Source organism: Lithobates pipiens, unplaced genomic scaffold, assembly GCF_037356315.1.
Source record: "Lithobates pipiens isolate NorthernLeopardFrog02 unplaced genomic scaffold, aLitPip1_a1.2 Scaffold_18, whole genome shotgun sequence".
Classification (NCBI taxonomy): domain Eukaryota; kingdom Metazoa; phylum Chordata; class Amphibia; order Anura; family Ranidae; genus Lithobates; species Lithobates pipiens.
The window spans coordinates 354134220-354160038 of NW_027507758.1; the positions used below are offsets into that span (position 1 = coordinate 354134220).

A 25819-nucleotide genomic window follows, 5' to 3' on the forward strand; every position below is an offset into this window, starting at 1 on the left:
TCTATGGCTGGGTACTTCAGGGTATCACCGAGTATGGCTGGGTATCTCTGAGTATGGCTGGGTATGGCAATTTATGGCAGGGTATTACAGAGTATTGGCGGGGTATTGGCGGGGTACTACAGAGTAATAGCAGGGTACTGCAGAGTATTGGGGGTACTGCAGAGTAATGGCGGGTACTGCAGAGTAATGGGGGTTACTGCAGAGTAATGCGGGGTACTGCAGAGTAATGGCGGGGTACTGCAGAGTAATGGCAGGGTTACTGCAGAGTAATGGGGGTTACTGCAGAGTAATGGGGGGTACTGCAGAGTAATGGCAGGGTACTGCAGAGTAATGGCAGGGTACTGCACTGCAGAGTAATGGCGGGGTACTGCACTGCAGAGTAATGGCGGGGTACTGCAGAGTAATGGCGGGGTACTGCACTGCAGAGTAATGGCGGGGTACTGCAGAGTAATGGCAGGGTACTGCACTGCAGAGTAATGGCGGGGTACTGCACTGCAGAGTAATGGCGGGGTACTGCAGAGTAATGGCGGGGTACTGCACTGCAGAGTAATGGCGGGGTACTGCAGAGTAATGGCGGGGTACTGCAGAGTAATGGCAGGGTACTGCAGAGTATGCACTGGTATTGCAGAGTATTGGCAGGGAATTGAGGGGTTAAATTCGGTGAGGAGCGATGTGGGCACTGCAGATGCAGCCCACATCGCTGCTGACACCGATCTCTTTCCCCTCCGCTGTACCGATCGGTACAGAAAGGGGAGGGAGGAACAGGCGTCATAACATGACGCCGGTTTGTTTCCAAGTGATCACTCCGTCATTTGATGGAGCAATCACGTGGTAAACGGCCGCTATGAGCGGCCGTTTACCGTGATGCGCCGGGTCCTATGGACCCGGCGGTCACGGATGCTCTCGAGTGCGCACACCTCGGGGCACGCGAGAGCAGAATTCTGGGAGGCCGTTAATTAACGGCCTCTCTGAGTTAAACAACCGCCCTGAAGCCGTTAATCGGCAATGGGCAGTTGTTAAGTGGTTAAAGCTAGATCACTAGCTATATAGGTGAGGTGAATATAGTGGTGTATACTGCAGTCAGGGCACAGACAACAACCACTACACAGCAGCAAGATAGGAAATCAGCCAAAAACGATTGGTGTGTACTGTGTTGAAGGTACACAGAACACCCACTGCTTCAGATGCAAAGTAACACACTACAGGAGGCCGCCTTAAAGGCGGCCTTATATAGTGTGGGGCGTGCACTACACAGTCTGAGCTATGATTGGCCACAGGCAGGATGCCTGTGGCCAATCATGGCTCTCCTCGCTGCCGGCGCTGCGATTGGCCAAGCATGCGAGGTCACAGTGCATGCTTGGCCAATCATCGGACAGCAATGCACTGCGCCAACGCAGTGCATTGTGGTCCGCGCGCGCGTCACTCGAATTTTGACGCGAACGGCCAAAACGTTCGGAATTCGCCGAACGCACGAACGGCCAATGTTCGAGTCGAACGTACGTTCGACTCGAACACGAAGCTCATCCCTAATGCTGTCATTAAAAGTAATGGTGTCCCATCATTGGAGTCAGTTGGAGGAGTAGTGCACCAAGGGCCGGATAAATGCAAGCAACGGGCTACATCTGGCCCCAGGGCCACAGTTTGGAGACCACGGCCCTAGAGACTAAACCAATAGTAGTTTTCAAACCACCAACTAGGTGTCACTGTTGGACATGGGCACCATCAAAAAAATTGTTTTGTTTAATTCCGTTTTGTTCCATCCGAAAGAAAAAATCATATTGAAATTCAATTTGGATTTGTACCAAATACGAATTTTCGTTAGATTTGTAAACTTTTCATTAAAATAGCGAAAGTTTGCTATGATGAATTTATCATTATGAGGGGTTCCCACCATCCCTGTGCTGTGCTGACTTTCTGGGTTTTTAACTTTTAGGTTTGTTAACTTTTCGTAACAATTACAAATGTTTGTTATGATGAATTTATCATTGTGAGGGGTCTACACCATCCCTGTGCTGTGCTGACTTCTTTTGATTGGTGAACAAAACACCAGTCATGTTTCTGTTAATTTGGATCACTCTAAACCACCCACCACCACAGTGATCATTAAAATATCAGTGCCTCTACCAACAGCAGAAAAACTCGCTTACCAGCTCCAATTGATCCCTCATTACAAGGGATGAAATGCGCTTGTGGCTTTAACCCAGCCTAGGCCTTTCTCCAGATCCAGATGGTCTACGCAGAAGCACCCCTTGGTATGATATCAGATCAAAAAAACTGAGTGCTCCACATAGTGTAAAATCTTTATAAAGTTTATTAGAATATAAAAGATTGCACTTACCGCTGCCCCTACTATCACAAAATGTTGTATTTTGTTTGAAATTCGTATTCATAGGAATTCCCATAGGTTTCCCACCATCCCTGTGCTGAGTTCCCAGGTCTGTACACCAGCTGTGTCCCCATTATGAGGGGTTCCCACCATCCCTGTGCTGATTTCCCGGGTCTGAGTGTACACCCGCTGTGCCCATTATGAGGGGTTCCCACCATTCCTGTGCTGTGCTGACTTCCTCTGATTGGTGAACAAATCACCAGTCATGTTTCTGTTTATTTGGATCCGAAATTCGTTAACGACATTTCGTATTTTGTATGAAATTTGTAAGCACAGAAATTCCCATAGCGTTCCCCCTATCCCTGTGCTGACTTTTTAGGTCACACCTTGTTATAAAATCTTTTACTTCCGAGTATGTGTGACACCATGTCATGGAATTTTTTCATTCCCACTCAATTTAGTTTTTTTAAGTTTGGTAAATTTTGTTTGAATTACCTAACGTGGTGGGGCCATGAAGGCTACATATAATTTGAAAAACTGTTAACTCCTTTTTAATCATAATAAATATGGGGTGAGACACGATCATGTTTGTTTTTAATAAATATGTTTATTTTTAATTAGGTATTCTTTGGGCGGAGTTAGTTTTGTTGACAGATTTAGACCCAATTAGGTACAAAATAGATACTGCATAAGATAATATGCTAGATGTCTGATAACCATATTCAATGTATAACATGAAGCATTATCCGATATAGGATTTTAGAATGAGGCTTGATATGGGTCTCAATATGGCCGACCGAGGTTCAGATCGAGGCTTGGTTATCCGAATGTTGTATAATATGCATGTATTCAGACCGAGGCTTGGTTCTTTATGAGGTGTAGAAAGTGTGTTGACTCAGCGTGCCGCCCGTGCCCCTGGACGTCACCAATCCCATACGTGCTCTAGAAGGACAGCTTTGTTTTGTGTACTGGCGGATACACTTTAAACAAAAGGCACATGATAGTAGAGGCAGCTGTAAGTGCAATCTTTTATATTCTAATAAACTTTATAAAGATTTTACACTATGTAGAGCACTCAGTTTTTTTGATCTGATATCGTACCAAGGGGTGATTCTGTATAGACCATCTGGATCAGGAGAAAGGCCTAGGCTGGGTTAAAGCCACAAGCGCAGTTCATCCCTTGTAATGAGGGATCAATTGGAACTGGTAAGCTGGTTTAGAGTGACATCAGCATTCAACACATGACATCATTTGTGGACTATCTTTTATTATTTGAATCATCTCTATTGTGTTTTCGATGTATTAGCGTACCTTATATATGTTTTTTCATCTATATGAATCTGAACTGACTGAAGTTGAAAGACGCTAAATAGGGTGTTCACATAATGAATAAAACAACCATAATTCACCTGGTGCGTTTGACGAAAGTGGCAATCTCAATTTACATACATGTGCCTACCCTGCTCCACATTTACATTTGCAGGGGTTATGTTTTTTTATCTATTTTTTTTTTAAATATACATTTTAAAATGCCCTTATTTTTAACATTTTAATTTTTAATACAAATCATTAGATATGGTGTCTGCATTTGTTTTCTTTTTCTTTTCTTTTTTTCCCCCTCTTTTTTCCCTTCTGTTTTCACCTGGGGATCTGGCCAATTAAGCAGAAGTATACACACAACAAATGAAAAAAACAAAACAAAAACACAATTCACCTGGTGTGTTTGATGAAAGTGCCATTTTAGTGGTTACAGCAGTAGTTTGATCTATAAAACAAAAACTTAATTAATAGCAGAAATGTTCAAAACAATAGTAATGTTGAAACAAGTCATACTGTTTTACCAAAAACTATTCAAACTATGCAATTCAAATTAGATTGGGGCTTCCCTAATGAAGCAAGGTTTAGCTGAAAGGAAAGAATGAAGCTGGGTATACACGTTTTAACGGAAGGTTGAACAAAAACAAAAAACTGACAAATCCCTACATCAACACAACAATATGTGATGCAGGGATCTCTCCTGCTGAGCTACAGTAATCTGACAGTGGGGACTGCCCCCCGCCAGAATACATGGATCAGCACTTTCAGCCATTGGCTGCAAATGCTCGTTTTCCAGCAACACCATCCTTCAGAAGCCAGTTGTTAGAACAGACAGTGGTATACATATACCGAAATCCCAGTATAGCTTTTAATTTTTCATGGCCAGGCTCTGTGCTCCATGTTTAAACTCAGATGGCAAGGTAATTTTTGCAATTTTTCTATTTTTCCCTAACAACTTTCAGTTTGAGAAAGACCCCCAAATAATACATTTTCAGAAAGCATAAGACCAGTGGAGTAGATTTTTTTTTAGGCCCTGTGATATTTGCAAAATTGTTTATCGGAACAATATTTTCTCTAAAAATACACTAAAATTATTGAAAGGTTTATGCCCAGTACACACGTACCATAAGTCAGCCAGTTCAACAGTAACCATGTGTACTGGGCTTAAAGCTGGCCATACATGGGTAGAATTTTGAAAATAATGTTCTAAGAAAATTCAATAATTGTTCTAATCATTAGTGGGTAGAATTGATTTTTTTATTTTTCACCACAGTGAACAGGATGGGACTTCCTCTCAAATAAATGAATTTCTAACAGTGCATGCATTTTTTCTTCAGTAAATTCCATCATTCCAAAATCTAATTTTAAGAGCAAACAAAATCTTTTGAACAACATTTGAATGTTCCGAGAATTTTCCTAAGAATGTTGAAGTTCTATCCATCTATGGCCAGCTTGACATGCCCATCATGGTATTTTATAGCAACCAGTTTTGTAAAAGTACAATAAAAATATGCTCTTAGACAGGGTATAATAGGTACCTAAATACATCAGCTGGAGAAATCTACATCATATAAATCAAAGATGTATTAAGACATTTACCTGGTGAAGGTGTATGAGAACTTGATGCTGTGGAAAATGCTGTTGATTTTGTAGTGAAGAGGATTGATGTTATTTTGGGTACAGTGGTGCTTGATGTAAGATAAAGTGTGGTTGTGATGACAGGAGATGAAGAGGCTGGGGTAGTGGTGGTAGGTGACAGAGTGGTTGTGGTAGAGAAAGAAGAGAAAAGACTATTAACAAAAGAAGTTGGATTGGGTGTAGTAGTCATAGTAGAGGTTGTAGTGAATGATGGAGTATCTACTGTGGTGGTAGTAAAGGTTGGAGTAGCTGTTGTAGTAGTAGAGGTTGTGGTTTCAAAGAAAGTGCTTGAAAGAGGATTTGAAACTCTGGAAGGAGTTGTAGTAGAACCTAAACAGAAAATGAAAATGTTGTGTTATACTTGGTAGGTCAAAGTATATCAGCAAGAGTAATAAGTATTATATGACATGTTCTGCATATTGAAACAATAATTGACAAACACTTCTCAGTGTATATTTAAAGTTACTCTGAGATGAGAAAAGTATGTGTCTGTCATTGGCCTTATTTTAAATGCATTAGTTGCCTGGATGTGTTTAACCTTAAACATTTTGAGTCACAGACCCAGAATATGCATGCTATAATTGAACACTATAAATGTGCCCACATCTTTTATCTCTATATTTTTTGCTGGGTCAGACACTTGTAAAATATTAAAGCCAATTTGTATAGGTAGGCGTAGTTTCTACTTAAAAGGGTTTAGCAAATGTAAACAGAAGCTACCCAAGCTCAACCGCAAAATTCAAAAATACTTGAGATTCCGTGCTCAGGCTGGGGGGATCTCCACCCCCCTGTTTGTATGGCCAAAGCAGAAATTTAGCAGGCACCTCAATAACTCCTTAGTAAACTCCTTTATTTGGCTACATCATACAAGAAAGATAGCATTGTATGTAGATGGCACGCTCCTCTTTTTGGGTGACATTCACTGTTCATTGGCATCTTTAATGTGGCTGATTTCTCACTTTGGACATTCTCAGGTTTTCACATTAACTGGTTCAAATCAGTTATACTTCCATTAAACCCCAAGAGGTTTTCTTTAACATTGAAAGCATCTCAATTTTGTATTGTAAATTCCTTAAAACATTTGGGCATGGTGGTTTCTAAACACACACAAGATTATTTGACACTAATATAACTCCTCTCCTGGATAGATTGAAAAACAAAATATTTGAAAATAGGTAAGTGTTCAGATCTTTCTTGCAAAGTTTAGTCAGAATAGGTGTTAGGAAGCGAAGGAAGCATTTTTATGATTAGTTAATCTTTTCCCGGAATTCCACTTTAAAGCAAAAAGTAACATGCACTTCACAGTATTTTATTACCACCAATATTGTAGTGGACAATTAAAAATATGTTTTATGGCAGAGTGTAAAAGGTACCTAAGGCCCTCAGTTGAAGAAAATGATATCAGATAAATCAAAGATATTCTGGTTGGGCGTGGTCTGGCCGAGCAAGGAGATGGCTGCCTGAGAGAATAGCTCCCGTCGTTGCCTCTCTTTTACCGATACGACCGGAGGTATTTACGGGCTATTCCCACACAGAACGATGGGGACGGCATCCCGCCACACTTCTGCCCCACGGTCCCGCTCTCCCCGTGAAACTGCGGGGAACTCGAGCCAGAACATCCCTGAAATGTTCAGGGCTCAGCGAAGTAACATTGCGCCGTCTCGACAGAATTCCTCACAGATTGCAGCTCCGCACAGATCGAGCCCGGGATCAGCGCTTAGCTCACAGCTGTCCCCTTAGGCGATGTCAGGAGAACTAGACAGCCCTCCGCAACCACATCTTAGCATCCAGGATCTGAAAACTATTGCTGCGGACATAAAGGACACCCTGTCAGCCGCCATTGCTGAGTTGAGGGTGGACATTCATACACTTAGCAGCAGAGTGATGGAAGTGGAGAAAATCACCTCACATCGCCGTGGAATGACCAGATGGAAACACATGCTACGCAGAAGACAATCTTTGTCAGGAGATAGACCACACTCAGCTCGTCTTGATAGAGGACGTAGTCCTGCCGATTCTCCACGTTCCCGGAGAGTCCGCAGAGATTACAGAAACTATTGAGTGCTCCTACCTCTGGATTTTACATGTGAGGATGTACCTAGTTCTAAATTGGTTCTGGACAAAGTATGTGCTTTACCAGTGGGTGCTCTTATATGGACTGCCTGTTTACCCATTGACATTGCTGAGTGAGAACGATACCTGCTCTTCATCGCAGCACACGTCAGTTAACTGTTGTGTGAATACTCCTCTATTATGACTCCTATATGACAACCTGCAGCATACAGCCTTCATACCCAGTGGGATTACAAATACTTTTTCTTTTTGACTTCCTGAGCAGTATATTGCCATGGGATATAGATGACAGTTGTTAAGATTGATCCTGACATCCCTGCAATATGCTTTTACTTACTGCCCCCTCTCCCCGCCTCCTAACCGGTTGATATCGGGTAATGTATGTTAGGCATTGCAACAAAACTTTAGGCGGGCTGTTGTGGAGTGTGGGAGGGGGTTATGTTTCTGTATCTGGTTTTTAGAGGTATGCACGCCAATATAAGCTTTTGCATGGGGTTCTCCTATCCCCTCAGGGTCGAGACAGGATAATAGGTCTGCCATGTTCTGTCAAACACTGAGGCGGAAAATAGTCTAAATAGACCCGCACGCGGCGTGCACCCGGTATAGGCATAATATAACTGACTGGATGCCCTGCACTCCCACCTTTACCCCATTGATCAATAAGCTTTACCCCTAATTCCCGTAGACTCAGGCTTACGTATAAGGGACATATCCACCATTGCCAAGCCCACTGGGTACCATAATACGGGGACTATTGCGGCCTACCCTGATAGCGCTGCACAATCACACCTGCATGGCATCCCCTTTTAAGAGGGGTAATGACTGGGATAATGGTCCAGGATAACACATTCTCACAGACTAGGAACATTATGAACCTTATGTTATAATTCAATCCTTTGCCTATTTACACTGCTCGGCTCCCCCTTACTAGTGGACTAAATCTCAGTTGCTCACGTCATGGGGGTACATGGGCATTGGATGCTCTCTGTTCTTCCTCACCTCTATTCGCCTGGGGGGAAGAAGGGCAGAATAATGTTCTATGATAAGCAAGCAGTGCCAGGGGATATAGCTCTACATCTCTTTCAGTGTTTATTATTGTCTGCTCCAGGTTAGTAGATACTTAACGTTCTGCAAGGTTTAACAGCTTTTAAGTTTACTGTTTACTGCTTCATACTTAGTTATGAAAGCCGAGGTTTCCCAACATTTTATAACCTATGTCCACACTTACTAGGACCTCCGAAGTGTAAGATTATATAAGAAACACACGGCTCCTCTCCTTAATAGTGATGGACGAACTTCCGATGGGACGTTTTGCGAACGCCGACCGCGAACGTGGCCGATCGTTCGCGGCGGGCCCCATTGACTTCAATGGGAGGCGAACTTCGCAAACCTTTAGGTCAAATTTGCAGCCACAAAATAATTATTAGCTGGGCAAACATAGTCCCACCACATGGCCAATGACATAACACATGTATGAGGTGAATTTGGGATCGATAACTACAAGCATTCTTTTTTTATATGGGAAATTGTTCTGACAATTCTGGACTGTGGAGCGCATGAAGGCAATGGAAGAGAGGGAAGGTCAGGGACCAGGGTAGGCAAAGAAGAGGGTGCAGGAGATGATCACCAGCAGCGTGACATACAGCAATGACACCTGCACCGTGATAGAGTCATCTGACAACAGCACCGTGATAGAGAGCACTGACATCAGCAGCGTGACATAAATCACTCACACCAGCACCGTGATATACAGCACTGACAGCAGCACTGTGATCGAGAGCACTGACATCAGAAGCGCGACATACAGCACTGACATCAGCACCGTGATATACAGCACTGACAGCAGCACCGTGATAGAGAGCACTGACATCAGCAGCGTGATATTAAGCACTCACACCAGCACCGTGATATACAGCACTGACAGCAGCACCGTAAGCAGCCCCAGGAGGAAGTTAGCACAGCACAGGGATGGTGTGATCCCCTCATAATAAGCAGGCCCAGGAGAAAATCAGCACAGCCAGGGATGGTGTGATCCCCTCATAATAAGAACCCCCAGGAGTAAGTCAGCACAGCACAGGGATGGTGTGATCCCCTCATAATAAGCAGGCCCAGGAGAAAATCAGCACAGCCAGGGATGGTGTGATCCCCTCATAATAAGAACCCCCAGGAGTAAGTCAGCACAGCACAGGGATGGTGTGATCCCCTCATAATAAGAACCCCCAGGAGTAAGTCAGCACAGCACAGGGATGGTGTGATCCCCTCATAATAAGCAGACCCAGGAGAAAATCAGCACAGCACAGGGATGGTGTGATCCCCTCATAATAAGAACCCCCAGGAGTAAGTCAGCACAGCACAGGGATGGTGTGATCCCCTCATAATAAGAACCCCCAGGAGGAAGTCAGCACAGCACAGGGATAGTGTGATCCCCTCATAATAAGCAGGCCCAGGAGAAACTCAGCACAGCACAGGGATGGTGTGATCCCCTCATAATAAGAACCCCCAGGAGTAAGTCAGCACAGCACAGGGATGGTGTGATCCCCTCATAATAAGAACCCCCAGGAGTAAATCAGCACAGGACAGGGATGGTGTGATCCCCTCATAATAAGAACCCCCAGGAGGAAGTCAGCACAGCACAGGGATGGTGTGATCCCCTCATAAGCAGCCCCAGTAGAAATATGACACCGCTCAACCTCTTCAAAGAGGAGGGTAGGGGCATATAGTACGGTGTGCTTTTTTGGGACAAGGAAGTGAGCCAAATAAAGAAAGAAGGTCTGTGTGCTTGATTAAAAAAATTGTTTATAGACATATACATGGTCTACTGGTCACATGTGTTGAATTCCTCCGAGATCCATGCCTCATTCATTTTTAGAAATGTGAGGTAGTTAACACTGTCGTGAGCTAGGCGAGTACGCTTATCGGTCACGATCCCCCCTGCTGTGCTGAACGTCCTTTCGGACAGGACACTGGATGAGGGGCAAGCCAACAGTTCGATTGCAAATTGGGCAAGCTCTGGCCAGAGGTCAAGCCTGCCCACTCAGTAGTCCAGGGGTTCATCACTCCTCAGAGCTTCCACATCGGCCGTTAATCCAATGTAGTCGGACACCTGATGGTCTATGCGTTCCCTGATGCTGGATCCGGATGACACCTGTTGATGGGTCGGCTGAAAGAATGACCTCATATCCGAAGTCACCAACACATCTTCAAACCGGCCTCTTCTTGCAGGCGCTGTTGGATTGGTACCCGCAACTCCTTCTCTGGGAGTGGGAATTGCTCCTCTGCCAGCGCTCGCAAAAGCAGAATGCAGCATTTCTCGAAGCAAGGCCTGGAAGTGCTGCATTCTGACAGCCCTCTGCGACGGCGGTAACATTTCCGCCATTTTGTGTTTGTACCGGGGGGTCTAAGTACGTTGCCACCCAGTACTGGTCCTTGACCCTTATGCTTTTTATACGGGGGTCCCTATTAAAACACTGGAGCATGAAGGCCCCCATTTGCACTAAAGTGGAAGCGGTGTGGTGGCCTGGCTCCTGCTCATCATCCAGGATAATGTCGTCCTCTTCATTCTCCTCTCCCCATCCACGCACAACAGGGATCCCAGAAAGGTTTAAAGCATGCTCTTCTTGCTCCTCCTCATCCGCCCCGGTACCATCCTCCTCTGACTCCTCTTCAGACTCCTGTTGTTGACTTGTCTCAGATAGAGTAGCCCCCCCCTGGGAATTCATCCAGCATTGCGACTTCCTCATCTTCCCGCTCCTGCTCCTCCACAGCCTGATCAATGACATGACGCAATGCACGCTCCATAAAGAAGGCATAAGGTACCATGTCACTGATGGCGCCATGGCTGCGACTGACCAGTTTGGTGATCTCCTCAAATGGCCGCAGAAGTCTGCATGCGTCGCGCATGAGCAGCCACTGGCGCGGTGAAAAAAACCCCAGCTCCCCAGAACCGTTTCTTTCGCAGAGTTCATACAGGTAGACGTTAACTGCACGTTTCTGCTGGAGCAGCCTATCAAGCATATAGAAGGTTGAGTTCCATCGCGTCGGGCAATCGCAAATAAGACGTCGCCGCAGATTGTGTCGCCGCTGAATGTCAGCAAGGCGAGCCATGGCCGTGTAAGATCTTCTGAAATGGGCCGAGATTTTCCTTGCCTGCCGCAAGATGTCCTGGACCCCAGGGTATTTGACAAGGAATCGCTGCACGACCAAGTTTAAGACGTGTGCCATGCATGGCACGTGCGTGATTTTGCCCTGTTTCAATGCGCTAAGCAGATTGGCACCGTTGTCACACACCACTTTACTAACTGTCAAATTGAGCGGTGTTAGCCACTGATCTGCCTGTGAACGCAAAGCTGAAAGGAGTGCCGGGCCAGTGTGGCTCTTGGCTTCCAGGCACAACAGACGCAGCACGGCATGGCAACGTCTCATCTGGCATGTGGAATAGGTTCTGGGGAGCTTGGGCGGTGCAGCGGAAGAGACGCTAGCAGCAGAAAAGGAGGAGGCAGCTGAGGAGGAGAGGGAGGAGGATGGAGTAGGAGGAGGAGGAGAAGAAGAGTCAGGCCTGCATGCAATCCGTGGCGGTAAAACCAAATCTACACGGGTGCCACGGGTTACATGCTTGACGGCCGTCAGAAGGTTCACCCAGTGGGCAGTAAAAGTGATATACCTTCCCTGCCCGTGTTTGCTAGACCACGTGTCTGTGGTCAGATGTATCTTGGCACCGACACTGTGTGCCAGAGATACATTCACTTGCCGCTGAACATGGCCATATAGCTCTGGGATGCCCTTCTCAGAGAAATACTTCACTCCTGGGACCTTCCATTGTGGTGTTCCAATGGCCACAAATTTGCGAAAGGCCTCCGAGTCCACCAGTTTATATGGCAGTAGATGGCGGGCTATGAGTTCTGACAAGCCAGCCGTCAATTGTTGGGCAATTTATTAGGCCCATGGAAGCCTGCCTTTTTGCAGAAAAATGTGAGCTTGGCGTGATGGAAGGTGGAGTGGAGGACAATTGTGAGGAGAGAGGAGAAGGAGAAGTTGAAGACGAGGCTGGACGGTGAGAGCCTGCATTGTGGCTTTGTGTGTTACGTTGCTCCCACTCGGCTCGGTGATGGCTGCCCATGTGCCTTCTTAAGGCGGTCGTCCCTAGGTGAGTGTTGGGCTTACCGCGACTAATGCGTTGACTGCAAAGATTGCAGATGGCAACGCTATTGTCAGCAGCGGACACGTTAAAAAAAGCCCACACTGCGGAGCCATGTGCCGGTGTCCTGGGAGAGCCAGATGTGACCGTACATGGTCGATGACTCGCTCCTGATACATTTGCAGTCTGCTTTGTCCCTCCTGTGCAATGTAAGTTATTCCTGCTTCTCCTCCCTATCTGCTGGTCCATATCTCCCTCTGAACTCCCCTCCTCTTCCTCTCTTGTGGGCACCCACGTGACATCACTAGACACGTCATCATCAACGTCACCTTCCCCACCGCTATGAGTAGAGATCTCGGAGTAGGCAGCAACACCGGGGACCAACCTCCTCCTTGGGCTGATCTGGGTACTGTCGTCAGACTGCTGAGTAGCGGTTATTGCTACCTCCTCTTCCTGATTCAATACAAAGAGTGGCTGCGCATCAGAAATGTCCTCTTGATATGGATCGGAAAATAATTCCTGTGACTCAAGCGGAAGGTATGTGGTGGTGGTGGTGGTGGTGTTGTTGGTGGTAGTGTCTTTGGGGGTGCACATAGCAGAGAGTGAAGAAGAGGGTGCAGATCGAGAGGATGAGGAGGGTGCAGAAGAGTAAGGCTGAGTGAGCCACTCAACCAAGTCTGGTGCGTCCTTTAAAGTAATTGAACGCACCTTCTGCAACTTCCCACTTTGGCTCAAGGCTGGTGCTCCTGCCCTACCCCTACCACCCCTGCGGAAGGGCCTGCCTCTTCCTCTGCCTGTCATTTTTTAAATCACCCTGTGACAAAACTCTTAGTCCCTATACCGATGAAGGACTGCTGCAGTATAGGGCAGCGGTCAGCAGTGGTGCACCTCAACCCTATCTATTGTGGACCGATAGCGGCCCTTACAGAACAGCAGACTGTACCGCACTCAACCCTATGTACTGTAGCACCCTTCACCAAGTTACCAGTCCTTATAAGGACCTTTGTGGACCAAGTAGGTTGTGTGTGACTGATTAGCAGACTGTACGTCAGTCCCTATACTGCTGAAGGACTGCTGCAGTATAGGGCAGCGGTCAGCAGTGGTGCACCTCAACCCTATGTATTGTGGACCGATAGCGGTCCTTACAGAACAGCAGACTGTACCTCACTCAACCCTATGTACTGTAGCACCCTTCACCAAGTTACCAGTCCTTATAAGGACCTTTGTGGACCAAGTAGGTTGTGTGTGACTGATTAGCAGACTGTACGTCAGTCCCTATACTGCTGAAGGACTGCTGCAGTATAGGGCAGCGGTCAGCAGTGGTGCACCTCAACCCTATCTATTGTGGACCGATAGCAGTCCTTACAGAACAGCAGACTGTACCGCACTCAACCCTATGTACTGTAGCACCCTTCACCAAGTTACCAGTCCTTATAAGGACCTTTGTGGACCAAGTAGATTGTGTGTGACTGATTAGCAGACTGTACGTCAGTCCCTATACTGCTGAAGGACTGCTGCAGTATAGGGCAGCGGTCAGCAGTGGTGCACCTCAACCCTATCTATTGTGGACCGATAGCGGTCCTTACAGAACAGCAGACTGTACCGCACTCAACCCTATGTACTGTAGCACCCTACACAGACCAAGTTACCAGTCCTGATAAAGAGCTTTGTGGAACAAGTGAGTTGTGAATGATTAGCAGACTGCAGCAGAAGGGCAGCAGTCAAGTATAATATTCTTTCTATATTTGGAAGAAAGAATATTATACGTGTACAAGCCTATTACCATACCACTGATACCAGTCCTGAAAAGAACCTTTGTGGAACTAATAGTAACAGCAACTGTTTAAACTGACCCTCACTGCCTGACACACTGCTTCCTTCCTGTCCCTATACAAACTGGCAAAACAGAGGAGACTGGAACAATTACTGGTTACTCGAATAGCTCTTTTGTGGACCTGATAGTAACAGCTAATGATGATGATGATGATGATGATGACTAATCTGGCTGTCCCTAAAATAGCAGCAGACACAGCGCTCTGTCCCTTTATCTAAACTGACAAAAGACACTCAGGCTGCTGCAACAATCAGTAGCACAGCAAACCTATATACACCTAACACCTATACCAGTCCTGAAAATAACTTTTGTGTACCAAATAGCTAGCGTTTTATCTGTCCCTGCTCCAAACAGCAACCTTTCCCTATAGTGACAGAAGAAAGAATGTAAAATGTCCGCCGGATCGGGTGTATTTATAAGTTAGGGGGAATGTCCAAGTGTCCATGTGCTGTCATGTCTCAATTGGCTGTCCTGATGATGGATGTGTCATCATAGGTCAAAGTTCTTTTACACATTAAACACGAAAGTCCACCGGGCGAGCGACGCCAATAGTCCGCCGAACGAGCGGACCGCGAACGTCCGAAATTCGCAGCGAAAACGACCGCCGGGCGAACCATTCGGCAATCACTACTCCTTAATATGTACCTGGAGCATCGATATCTTCCACATTTACCTGAGCTACAGATTAAGGGAATTGTACCCTACCCATTCCTGTTATTAGCTGTTCCTACGTTCGCCTCATTCTGCGATTTTCAACAGCATTTGATGTCCTTCCCTGTAATACGGATCATCTAGGTGTCATTATATATCAGTTGCGCTTTAGAAACCTAGGCTGCCCTACCCTCTAACCTTTGGCTCTGATGTGAGGCAACGGTGGTACCATCATTGATTGCGAGGCTAATCTTTGGATCGGTGTTGGTCAACCCCCCGACAGTACAGTGGAGTGGTTCATCGGAGTGTATGTAACCACGTCCACTGAGTTCCCACTGTACCTTTCTAGCCTACCTCATAATTCTATAGGCTAGCTTAATATTCCCCCCCCCATTCAGTGACTCCCCATAGTCCCTAATCTGACCTGATAACCACATTATATCTGCTGCTCTCCCCCCCCCCCAGATTTTATACACCTTTAATTTCGGTCTCTCTCACCACGATTGACATGGCGGATACGGCTGGACCCCACACTCAACCAACTACCTAATCCTAAGGTGAAACTATGCTCATTAAATGTTAGAGGACTGAATGTCTCGGAAAAAAGGTCACAATTACTTTATATATGTTACAGAAAAACAAAATAAAAATAGCATTTCTGAAGGAAACACACTTTTGATCCAATAATATTCCCAAATTCGGCAACCGAAATGTCCCCACAATTTACCACGCTACAAAAGATACCTCTAAATCGAAAGGGGTGGCTATACTAATCTCAAAAACTTGCCCATTGATCGTATCGGAAACCATGCAAGATCCCAAAGGTAGATACTTGTTCATCAAGGGTACATTATATAACAAACCCGTTACATTAGCAAATCTTTATGCACCAAACAAACGACAAGTCTCCTTCTTTCGAGAAACACTACAGCTGCTTACTGCTTTTTATTCGGGCATTCTCATAGTAGGTGGGGATTTCAATGTTGCTCTCACCCCAACGCAGGACTCTTCTAATGGGTCAACGTCCATGCCTTATCGAGCGTTGAGAGCTATCAAACAACAATTCCAAGAATTGACATTACATGACACATGGAGAACATTACACCCAAATGACAGAGACTTTACGTTTTACTCATCACCCCAGAACAAATACACCAGGATTGACCACTTTTTTCTTTCCCAAAATGATTTGACACTACTTAATGCAGCAACCATTGATCCCATGGTGATTTCAGATCACAATCCAATCACAATGACCCTTTCTATTCCACTAGCTCACGCCCCGACTACGGTCTGGCGACTAGATAATTGCCTACTGACTGACCCAGAGATCACACACAAAATCATCACCAGGCTCACACAATATTTTACAGAAAATATTACCGAAGGCTCCAAACCATCAATAGTATGGGCTGCACATAAATGTGTTCTAAGAGGAGAACTTATCTCCTTAGCGACCCATAGACACAAACAAAGACAAAAGTATATTAAAGAATTGTCTGATAAGGTCCATACACTTGAATGGAAACACAAGGCCTCACTGGCCATTCACTCCCTCACGGAACTGTTAAATGTCAGGGAAGAACTTAAGGAGGAATTGAATAGGAAGCTAAAACGCAAATATATCCTGACACAGAAATTGTTCTATGAATTTGGCAATAAATCTGGAAAATTATTGGCTAGGGCATTACAACACAAAAAAGCTTTAACAACATTACACAAGATTATTGATTCTTCTGGCAAGACGCACACATCCCCAGAAGCCATCGCTACCCAATTTGTCACTTACTTTACCAATTTGTATAACTTGCCGTCTACAACGGTGCCTGAACAAGCTTCTAACAGAAGAGAGGCAATTCACAACTTTCTGACACAATTCGGGTAAAAAGAGTAGATTGGGAAGGCCTTACAACAAACCAAGCCGGGTAAAAGTCCTGGCCCGAATGGGCTGACGGTGAGTTACTTTAAAAACTTTCAGGAAATAATATATCTCATGAACATGTTCAATTTCTTGAACACATGTGACCCCTTAAATAAAGATCTCTTGGAGGCACATATTACGCTGATTCCAAAACCTGGCAAAGATGACACCATGGTTTCGAATTATTGACCCATCTCTCTACTAAATGTAGATATAAAAATATACGCTAAGATCCTTGCTAATCGCCTTCTTCCACTTATCCCAAAACTTCTGTCCCTCGATCAGGTAGGTTTTGTCCCTGGCAGGGAAGCCAGGGATAACACCATAAAGGCCCTTCTAATCCAACACTGGCTTTCCACTGAAACCAAACAAAAAGGCTTCTTTCTGTCACTCGATGTGGAGAAGGCGTTCGACAGGGTGGCTTGGGACTACATGTCGGCAACACTACAGACCATGGGGCTGCCTACCCGATTTCTCCATATGATCTTGATGTTGTATTCTTACCCCACAGCCAGAATTAGGATAAATGGTCGCCTGTCGGACGCCTTCTCCATCTCGAATGGAACTCGTCAGGGCTGCCCACTTTCCCAGCTCATTTTCATTCTCACTCTAGAACCCATCCTGCGTAAGCTTAGGGAGAATCCCGACATTAAAGGCATTCCCATTAGTAATAAGCACTATAAAATAGCTGCATATGCAGATGATATCCTCCTTTTTTCATCGGACCCGCTAACTTCTATCCCCAATCTACTGAAAGACTTCACCCTTTTTAATAAAATATCCAATTTAAAAATTAATTTTTACAAAATCTAAAGCCCTTAACATCTCTCTCCCAGATCAGTTGGTATCGCAATGTAAACATAATTTCCCCTTCAGTTGGGAATCACAGGCCATAACTTACTTAGGGATCAAATTACCAAGTAAGCTTAAAGACCTATATGCTCTGAATTACTTACCTATACTGCAGAGTATAAAAACTGACCTCCTCAAATGGACCTCGGGACAATTTTCATGGTTTGGACGCATTGCCATATTAAAAATGAACATCCTCCCCGTATACTATATGTATTGCAGACTGTACCTATTAACCTCCCCACTTCGTTCTTTACTGCTTATAAAAGATTATGCAGGAATTTCATATGGGCCTTCAAATCCCCCAGATTAAGCTGGGAAAAATTAATTATCCCGAAAGATAAAGGGGGCTTAAGCTTACCTGATATAAGAAAATACCATACTGCATGTCATCTCACGAGATTAATTGATTGGCACCTCCATACATTTACTAAGGATTGGGCTGATCTCGAGGAATCTTATGCCCAAATCCCTCTGGCCCATCTACCATGGACGTCCCCACTGGGTACGCCCAAGGTTTACGTAAAACATCCTCTAACCGGAGCAACTTTACAAGTTTTCCGGACAATTTCCAAGACACTCAACTGGACGAATTTCCCGGGTCCTTTAACTCCCCTAGATGGTAATCCTGACTTCCTGCCGGGACTTCCACTTTGTAACCCAATGGGTATTCCCCCCACTTCTGCACCTAAAGCTTTCCAGTTCTTTCTGAATGGCTCGCTCCTACCATTCAACACCATGGTTTCACGGTTTCCTGACCACCATATTCCATTTTACAAATTTTTGCAAATCAGACATTTCCTACAGAACACGGGTTCCACCACACAATGGTCCAGAGAACTGACCCCCTTTGAAATGATTTGTACCAGCTCGACCCCACAAAAACATCTTATCTCAGAGGCGTATGCATTGCTCTTTAGTAATCATAACCCCAAACACAATGAAGCTGTCAAGATTTGGGAAAAGGATCTCCAACTAGACCTATCTAGAGAAGAAGAAGATTGGGAAACAATTTACGAATATATTTATAAAAGCTCTATCAACATTTCAGCACAGGAAAATTGCTACAAAATATATTCTCGCTGGTATCGGACTCCTGACACGCTCCACAAATACTATTCCTCGGTTTCACTGCTGTGTTGACGTTGTGGCTTAGATAGGGGAACCCCACTTCATATTTGGTGGGATTGCACTCGACTTAAACTTTTCTGGGAAAAAGTACATAAGACAATCACCCGTATTTCCAGTTATACCTTGGAGTTTACATCAGCTCAATACCTTTTACATTACACCACACTACCACAATCAACATATAGGAAATCCATTGTACCACACCTTCTAAATGCAGCCAAACAATGCATACCTCTCTATTGGAGAAGCAATACTCTACCTACCATACAGGACTGGTTCAAACATATAGAAAAGATTTCAGAAATGGAAAACCTGATTCACCAAGCCAAAGACACCCCAACAAAATACAGTAACACATGGGCGTGTTGGTTACACTTTCGGGAATCTCCGCAATTTCGGGAGTTTCTACACACAACTTAACTCCCTCACCTTGTAGGGGTATACCTTCGCCTCAAAATCCTAAACGCTTCCAAATAACACATTCAATTACCCTGCTGTATCCGCCATGCCTATTTACCTTTCGACCTCTTTTTTGACCATGTTTGTTATATCCCTTATTCCCCTCCTTACCTCCTATTTAGGATAGTTCCACCCGCACAGGTCCTATAGGAAAGGGACTCTTTGTATTACAATGGTCATCTGCACTGACAAATAATGGTAGTCATTAACTTTCCTCATCAACTGTTTTATCCATATATATGACTTGGATGGTGGAATATGCTCATGTGTTATTGCGAGGTAGAATTCAGTTCCACTCCAAAATCATAGACCAATAATACCATGATCTTACGAGAATATCATTTACCCTCTCCCTCCGCACAGCGTGATCCCATTAGGGGTGTGGAGGTAGGGAGGGAGGCTATGGATCTACCTGTCTATCCTTCAGATACACTTCTGCGACTCGCATCATAAGCTTTCGGCCATCCTGGTCATCCTATTTACGCCCCATTTACCTCTGGCATTTCTCGGTAATTTGTTAAATGAACTAAGTTAGAAGTATATTACCTTTGTTTGGAATATGTATGTGGCTATATTGTAATGCTATAACATTGTACCACTAATTGTGAACATTCTATATGGGCCTTTTATAGCAGCCCTTTGGTTGTGTTGTTAAATATTGTAACTATCTTTTCTTTATTAATAAAAATTGTTTGGAAAAAAACAAAAAACAAAACAAAGATATTCTAAGAAATTTACCATGTGAAGGTGTAAGAGGATTTGATGATGTGGAAAATGCTGTTGGTTTTTTTTTTTTGTAAATTTTATGGGGTATTATCGTTGTAAGAAGTGTGAGGTGTGTAGCTGTAAAAATAACAAAGTGAGTGGCTTTACCTCTATGAGCACTTCCCACTTGTTTGAGATAGAACCATTCATTATATGTACCTCCACGGTAGTGGTATTTTTCATTCAGTTCCCATGTGGGCTACAATACATGGGTAGGACCAAACATGCCCTCCAGGTGAGAATAAAGGTGAGAATAAAGGAACATATTACCCCCATACACAAAGTTGTCACTAAATGATATATTGCTCACACATGCTATGGGCGTATGTGAAATGACACCCCAAAATAAATTCTGCTGCTTCTCCTGAGTACGGGGATACCACATATGTGGGACTTTTTGGGAGCCTAGCCGCGTACGGGGCCCCGAAAACCAAGCACCGCCTTCAGGCTTTCTAAGGGCGTAAATTTTTGAGTTCACTTCTCACTACCTATTACAGTTTTGAAGGCCATAAAATGCCAAGATGGCACAAAACCCCCACAAATGACCCCATTTTAGAAAGTAGACACCCCAAGCTATTTGCTGAGAGGCATGTTGAGTCCATGGAATATTTTATATTTTGCCACAAGTTGCGGGAAAATTACAAACTTTTTTTTTTTTTTTTCACAAAGTTGTCACTAAATGATATATTGCTCACGCATGCCATGGGCATATGTGAAATGACACCCCAAAATAAATTCTGCTGCTTCTCCTGAGTACGGGGATACCACATATGTGGGACTTTTTGGGAGCCTAGCCGCGTACGGGGCCCCGAAAACCAAGCACCGCCTTCAGGCTTTCTAAGGGCGTTACAGTTTTGAAGGCCATAAAATGCCAAGATGGCACAAACCCCCCCCAAATGACCCCATTTTGGAAAGTAGACACCCCTAAATTTAGGGGTACACTAGTGAGACTAGGTAATAAATGGCGGGTGCCCTGAAACTATAAAAAAATAACTAACCAACCAGCGTCACCTGTAACAGTTATATGGTGATCACTGGTGAAAGGGTTAACTAGGGGGCAATCAGGGGGCTTTATGCGGTAGTATATGGGGGTCCCTGGCGCTATAAAAAGCTGCGGCGAACCTAAATACCTACCTGCCTAACTAGCGTCACCTGTGACACTAATACAGCGATCAGAAAAACGATCGCTTATTAGGCTGGGTTCACACTGGAGCGATGCGGGAACGCCACGAATGCGCGGCGGGTTCCCGCATCGCATGCCTCCCGGCGGCAGTTCACACTGCCCTATGCGAACTGCTGGGAGTGTCAGTGAAATGTTACTGACACCCCCAGATCAGTTTGCATATCACAGTGCGATCTGCAAACTCGGATCGCATGGTGTGAACACCCATGCGATCCGATTCTGCTGCGGGCCAAAAAAAGGGTCCCGTGCGAATTTGCGGCGGGTGTGGCGGGTGCGGCGAATGGCTGAACTCGAATCGCACAGAGATCGGATGTGATTTGCATTGCAGTGCGGTGCGAATCACATCCGTTCTCAAACCGCTGCAATGTGAACCCAGCCTTAGTGACACTGGCGACGGGGGGTGATCACGGGGTTAAACCTTTATTGGGGGGGTTAGGGGGGTACCTTAGAACTAAAGGGGGCTAACCCTAACTGCCCTAACAGTTATTAGTCACAAATGACACCCGCCGGGTGATCAGGGGGTTAAACCTTTATTAGGTAATAAATGGCGGGTGCCCTGAAACTATAAAAAATAACTAACCAACCAGCGTCACCTGTAACAGTTATATGGTGATCACAGGTGACCTTTATTGGGGGGGTTAGGGGGGTACCTTAGAACTAAAGGGGGCTAACCCTAACTGCCCTAACAGTTATTACAGTCACAAATGACATTGGTGTCACTGTGACTGGGGGGCAGGGGTAATTGGGGGGGTGATCGGGGGGTAAAGGGGGGGGTGTGAGTGTGCCTGGCATGTTCTACTGTGTGTGTAGAGTGTTGGTGCAACTCACCGATCCGCTCTCCTCCGTGTCGGAACGAAAAATACCGACACGGAGGAGAGAATACATCACTTCCTCTCCTGTGTTTACATTACAGGAGAGGAAGTGATGTCACGGGGGATTTCCATTCGTCGAGAGCGATCGCGAGGGGGTGGCCATGAATGAATGGCCGCCCCCTCATCCCGGATCGCTCTCGAAGGAATGCCGACCGCCGCAGGCACCGGGGGGGGCCCGATCGGGCCCCCCACCCGCGGGCAGGCAGGGACTTATATATACGCCCATATGCCTGCCCGTGCCATTCTGCCGACGTATATCGTCGTGCGGCGGTCGGCAAGTGGTTAATATCAACAACACAACCATTGGTCCCTCCACACATGCCTGGGTCCTGGGTGTAATCCTTGACTCTGACCTCTCCTTCAGCTGACATATCCAATCACTGCCGCCTTCACCTTTGCAACATCTCCAGAATTTGACCCTTCCTGACTAATGACACCACGAAGCAACTCGTTCACTCCTTGATTATTTCCCACCTTGACTACTGCAACTCTCTCCTTAATGGCCTACCCTTAAGCAGGCTATCCCCCCTTCGGTCTATTATGAATGCTGCTGCTAGACTAATACACCTCACTAATCGTTCCGAGACTGCTGCCCCTCTCTGCCAATCCCTTCACTGGCTTCCCCTACCCCACCGTGTAAAATTCAAAATGCTAACCATAACATACAAAGCCATCCACAACATCGCCCCCATCTACATCACCAACCTCATCTGCAGATATCGCCCAAATCGTCCCCTCCACTCCTTCGAAGACCTCCTGCTTTCTAGCTCCCTTGTTACTCGCCTTCAAGACTTCTCCAGAGCCTCTCCCATCCTCTGGAACTCTCTGTCCCAGTCTGTCTGATCAGCCCCTACCCTGTCCACCTTTAGGAGTTCCCTGAAAACTAATTTATTCAAGGAAGCCTATCCCACACCCACCTAACTGTCCCTGAGCCACCCCCATCAAATCATTCTCTGCAGCTATTACCTTTTGTACCACCACCCCCTCCCTTTAGAATGTAAGCTCTATGAACTGGGCCCTCCTGTACCTTTTGTATTGTACTGTAATTGTGTTGTCCCCCCTATACATTGTAAAGCGCTGCGTAAACTGTTGGCGCTATATAAATCGGGAATAATAATAATAATGATAATATTAGTAATATCAGAAAAGGTTTCAAAAAGCATTCTGTGTACAAGCATTTCGATGTGATGCACAATAGAGACCCTTCCAATACCCTAGATTTAGCAATAGATAAATATAGACCATATTGGAGAGGTAGTTCCTTGGTGAGGGAGATCTCGAAACAATAAATTGCTTGGGTATACAGATTGAGAACATATGTCCCTCATGGCCTTAATATTGATGTTGACATCAATGCATGTTATTAACAACTCATAAAGTTAACATTGATTTTACATTCATGTGTTTGTGAATTTGAATCTAAGTGTCAGACTATCTGCAGCTTTGTGTTTGTAGAGTTTGTTTATTTGGCCTTTGTTATCAATTTAGGTTCTTTCTAATGGATAGGAACATAGCATTTATAGATGGAAGTATTTGTGTGATAACCTTTAAGGCATGGGTCTTCAAACTATGGCCCTCCAGTTGTTCAGGAACTACAATTCCCATCATGCCTAGTCATGTCTGTGAATGTCAGAGTTTTACAATGCCTCATGGGATGTGTAGTTTCACAACAGCTGGAGGGCCGTAGTTTGAGGATCCCTGCGTTTTTGAACCAACCATTAGGCTTCACTGTAGAGAGGCACTTAGGTGACACCCTGTTTTAGAATTTTTTCTTTTTCCGGGTACAGTTAAGGAATAAAAAAAACTTTTTAGGTTTGGGAAACATAATTTAACCCACCCATTCTGGTGATGCCATGCAAGTCACATAAAATTAAAACAGCTAATTATTGTAGAGAATAAGAGAATATGTTCATATTTTAAACTGAGTGTTTTTAGGGGGAGATTGCTTTGTGGGTGGATTTAGTCTCAATTAGGTCCAAAAAAGACACTGTAGAAGATGTTAGAAGCTTAAAAAAAATATTCAATACATACCACAAAGTGATATTAGATATAGGGTTTTAGAATGAAGCTGTGGATGTGGATAGATGCATCTGTGGGATACCCTAGAGCAAGGGTCTCCAAACTTTTTTTAGCAAAGGGACAGTTTTCTATGCTTCAGGCTTCGGATGGGCAGGTCTGTGGTTAGTGGAAGAAAGCAATGCTCCATCGTTGGTTGTAATGGGAGAAATAGTACCCCTTTTTGGTATCAGTGGGAGGCATAGTGTCCCATTGATGCTGTCATTAAGAGTAATGGTGTCCTATCATTGGAGTCAGTTGGAGGAGTAGTGCACCAAGGGCCAGATAAATGCGAGCAAAGGGCCACATCTGGCCCCAGGGCCACAGTTTGGAGACCACTGCCCTAGAGGATAAGCCAATAGTAATTTTCAAACCATCAACTAGGTGTCACTGTTGGGAGTCACTTTTTTGGTGACACCTTGTTATAAAATCTTTCACTTCTGGATATGTGTGACAACCTAGAAGGTAGTTTGATTGTGGTTTTTGAACCAAACATTAGGTGTCCTTGTTGGGAGTCACCTTTTCGGTGATACCATGTCATGGAATTTTTTCAATCCTGGGCAATTTTGTTTTTTTAAGTTTGGGAAATATTGTTTGAATTACCTAACGTGGTGGGGCCATGAAGGCTACATAGAAAGTGAAATGCTCTTAACTCCTTTTTAATCATAAAAAATATGGGATGACATATGATCATGTTTGTTTTGAATAAATATATGTTTTTTTAAACTAGGTATTCTTTGGGCGGAGTTAGTTTTGTTGACAGATTTAGTTCCAATTAGGTACAAAATAGATACTGCATAAGATAATATGCTAGATGTCTGATAACCATATTCAATGTATAACATGAAGCATTATCGGATATAGGATTTTATAATGAGGCTTGGTATTGGTCTCAATATGGCCGACCGAGGTTCAGATCAAGGCTTGGTTATCCGAATGTTGTATAATCTGCATGTATTCAGACCGAGGCTTGGTTCTTTGTGAGGTGTATGAAGTGTGGTGACTCAGTGTGCCGCTTGTGCCCCTGGACGTCACCAATCCCACACGTGCTCTAGAAGGACAGCTGTGTTTTTTATACCGGCCGATACACTTTAAACAAAATGTGCATGATAGTAGGGGCAGTTGTAAGTGCAATCTTTTATATTGCAATAAACAAAGATTTTACACTATGTGGAGCACTCAGTTTTTTTGGAGAAATCTTTTCATCGGATATTGTACCAAGCGCTGATTCTGTGTAGGAGACCATCAGGATCAGGAGAAAGGCCTAGTCTGGGTTAAAGCCACAAGCGCATTTCATCCCTTGTAATGAGGGATCAATTGGAGCTGGTAAGCGAGTTTTTCTGCTGTTGGTAGAGGCACTGATATTTTAATGATCACTTTGGTGGTGGGCGGTGTAGAGTGACATCAGCATTCAACACATGACATCACTTGTGGACTATCTTTTATTATTTAAATCGTCGTCTCTATTGTGTTTTCGATGGATTAGCGCACCTTATATATCTTTTTTATCTATATGAATCTGAACTGATTGAAGTTGAAAGACGCTAAATATGGTGTTCACAAAATGAATAAAACAACCACAATTCACTTGGTGTGTTTTAAGAAAGC

At 44.7% G+C, this 25819-nt stretch overlaps 1 protein-coding gene across 1 annotated transcript in view; it reads right to left on the reverse strand.

The window, feature by feature from the left end:
• The window catches only part of LOC143986718 (uncharacterized), a 148193-nt gene that overhangs the window by 41808 nt on the left and 80566 nt on the right, over positions 1-25819 (reverse strand). Inside the window, exon 9 of the mRNA XM_077485123.1 lies at positions 4041-4091. Within this exon, the coding sequence (XP_077341249.1) occupies positions 4041-4091 (51 nt within the window). The remainder of the gene's footprint in view (positions 1-4040; positions 4092-25819) is intronic.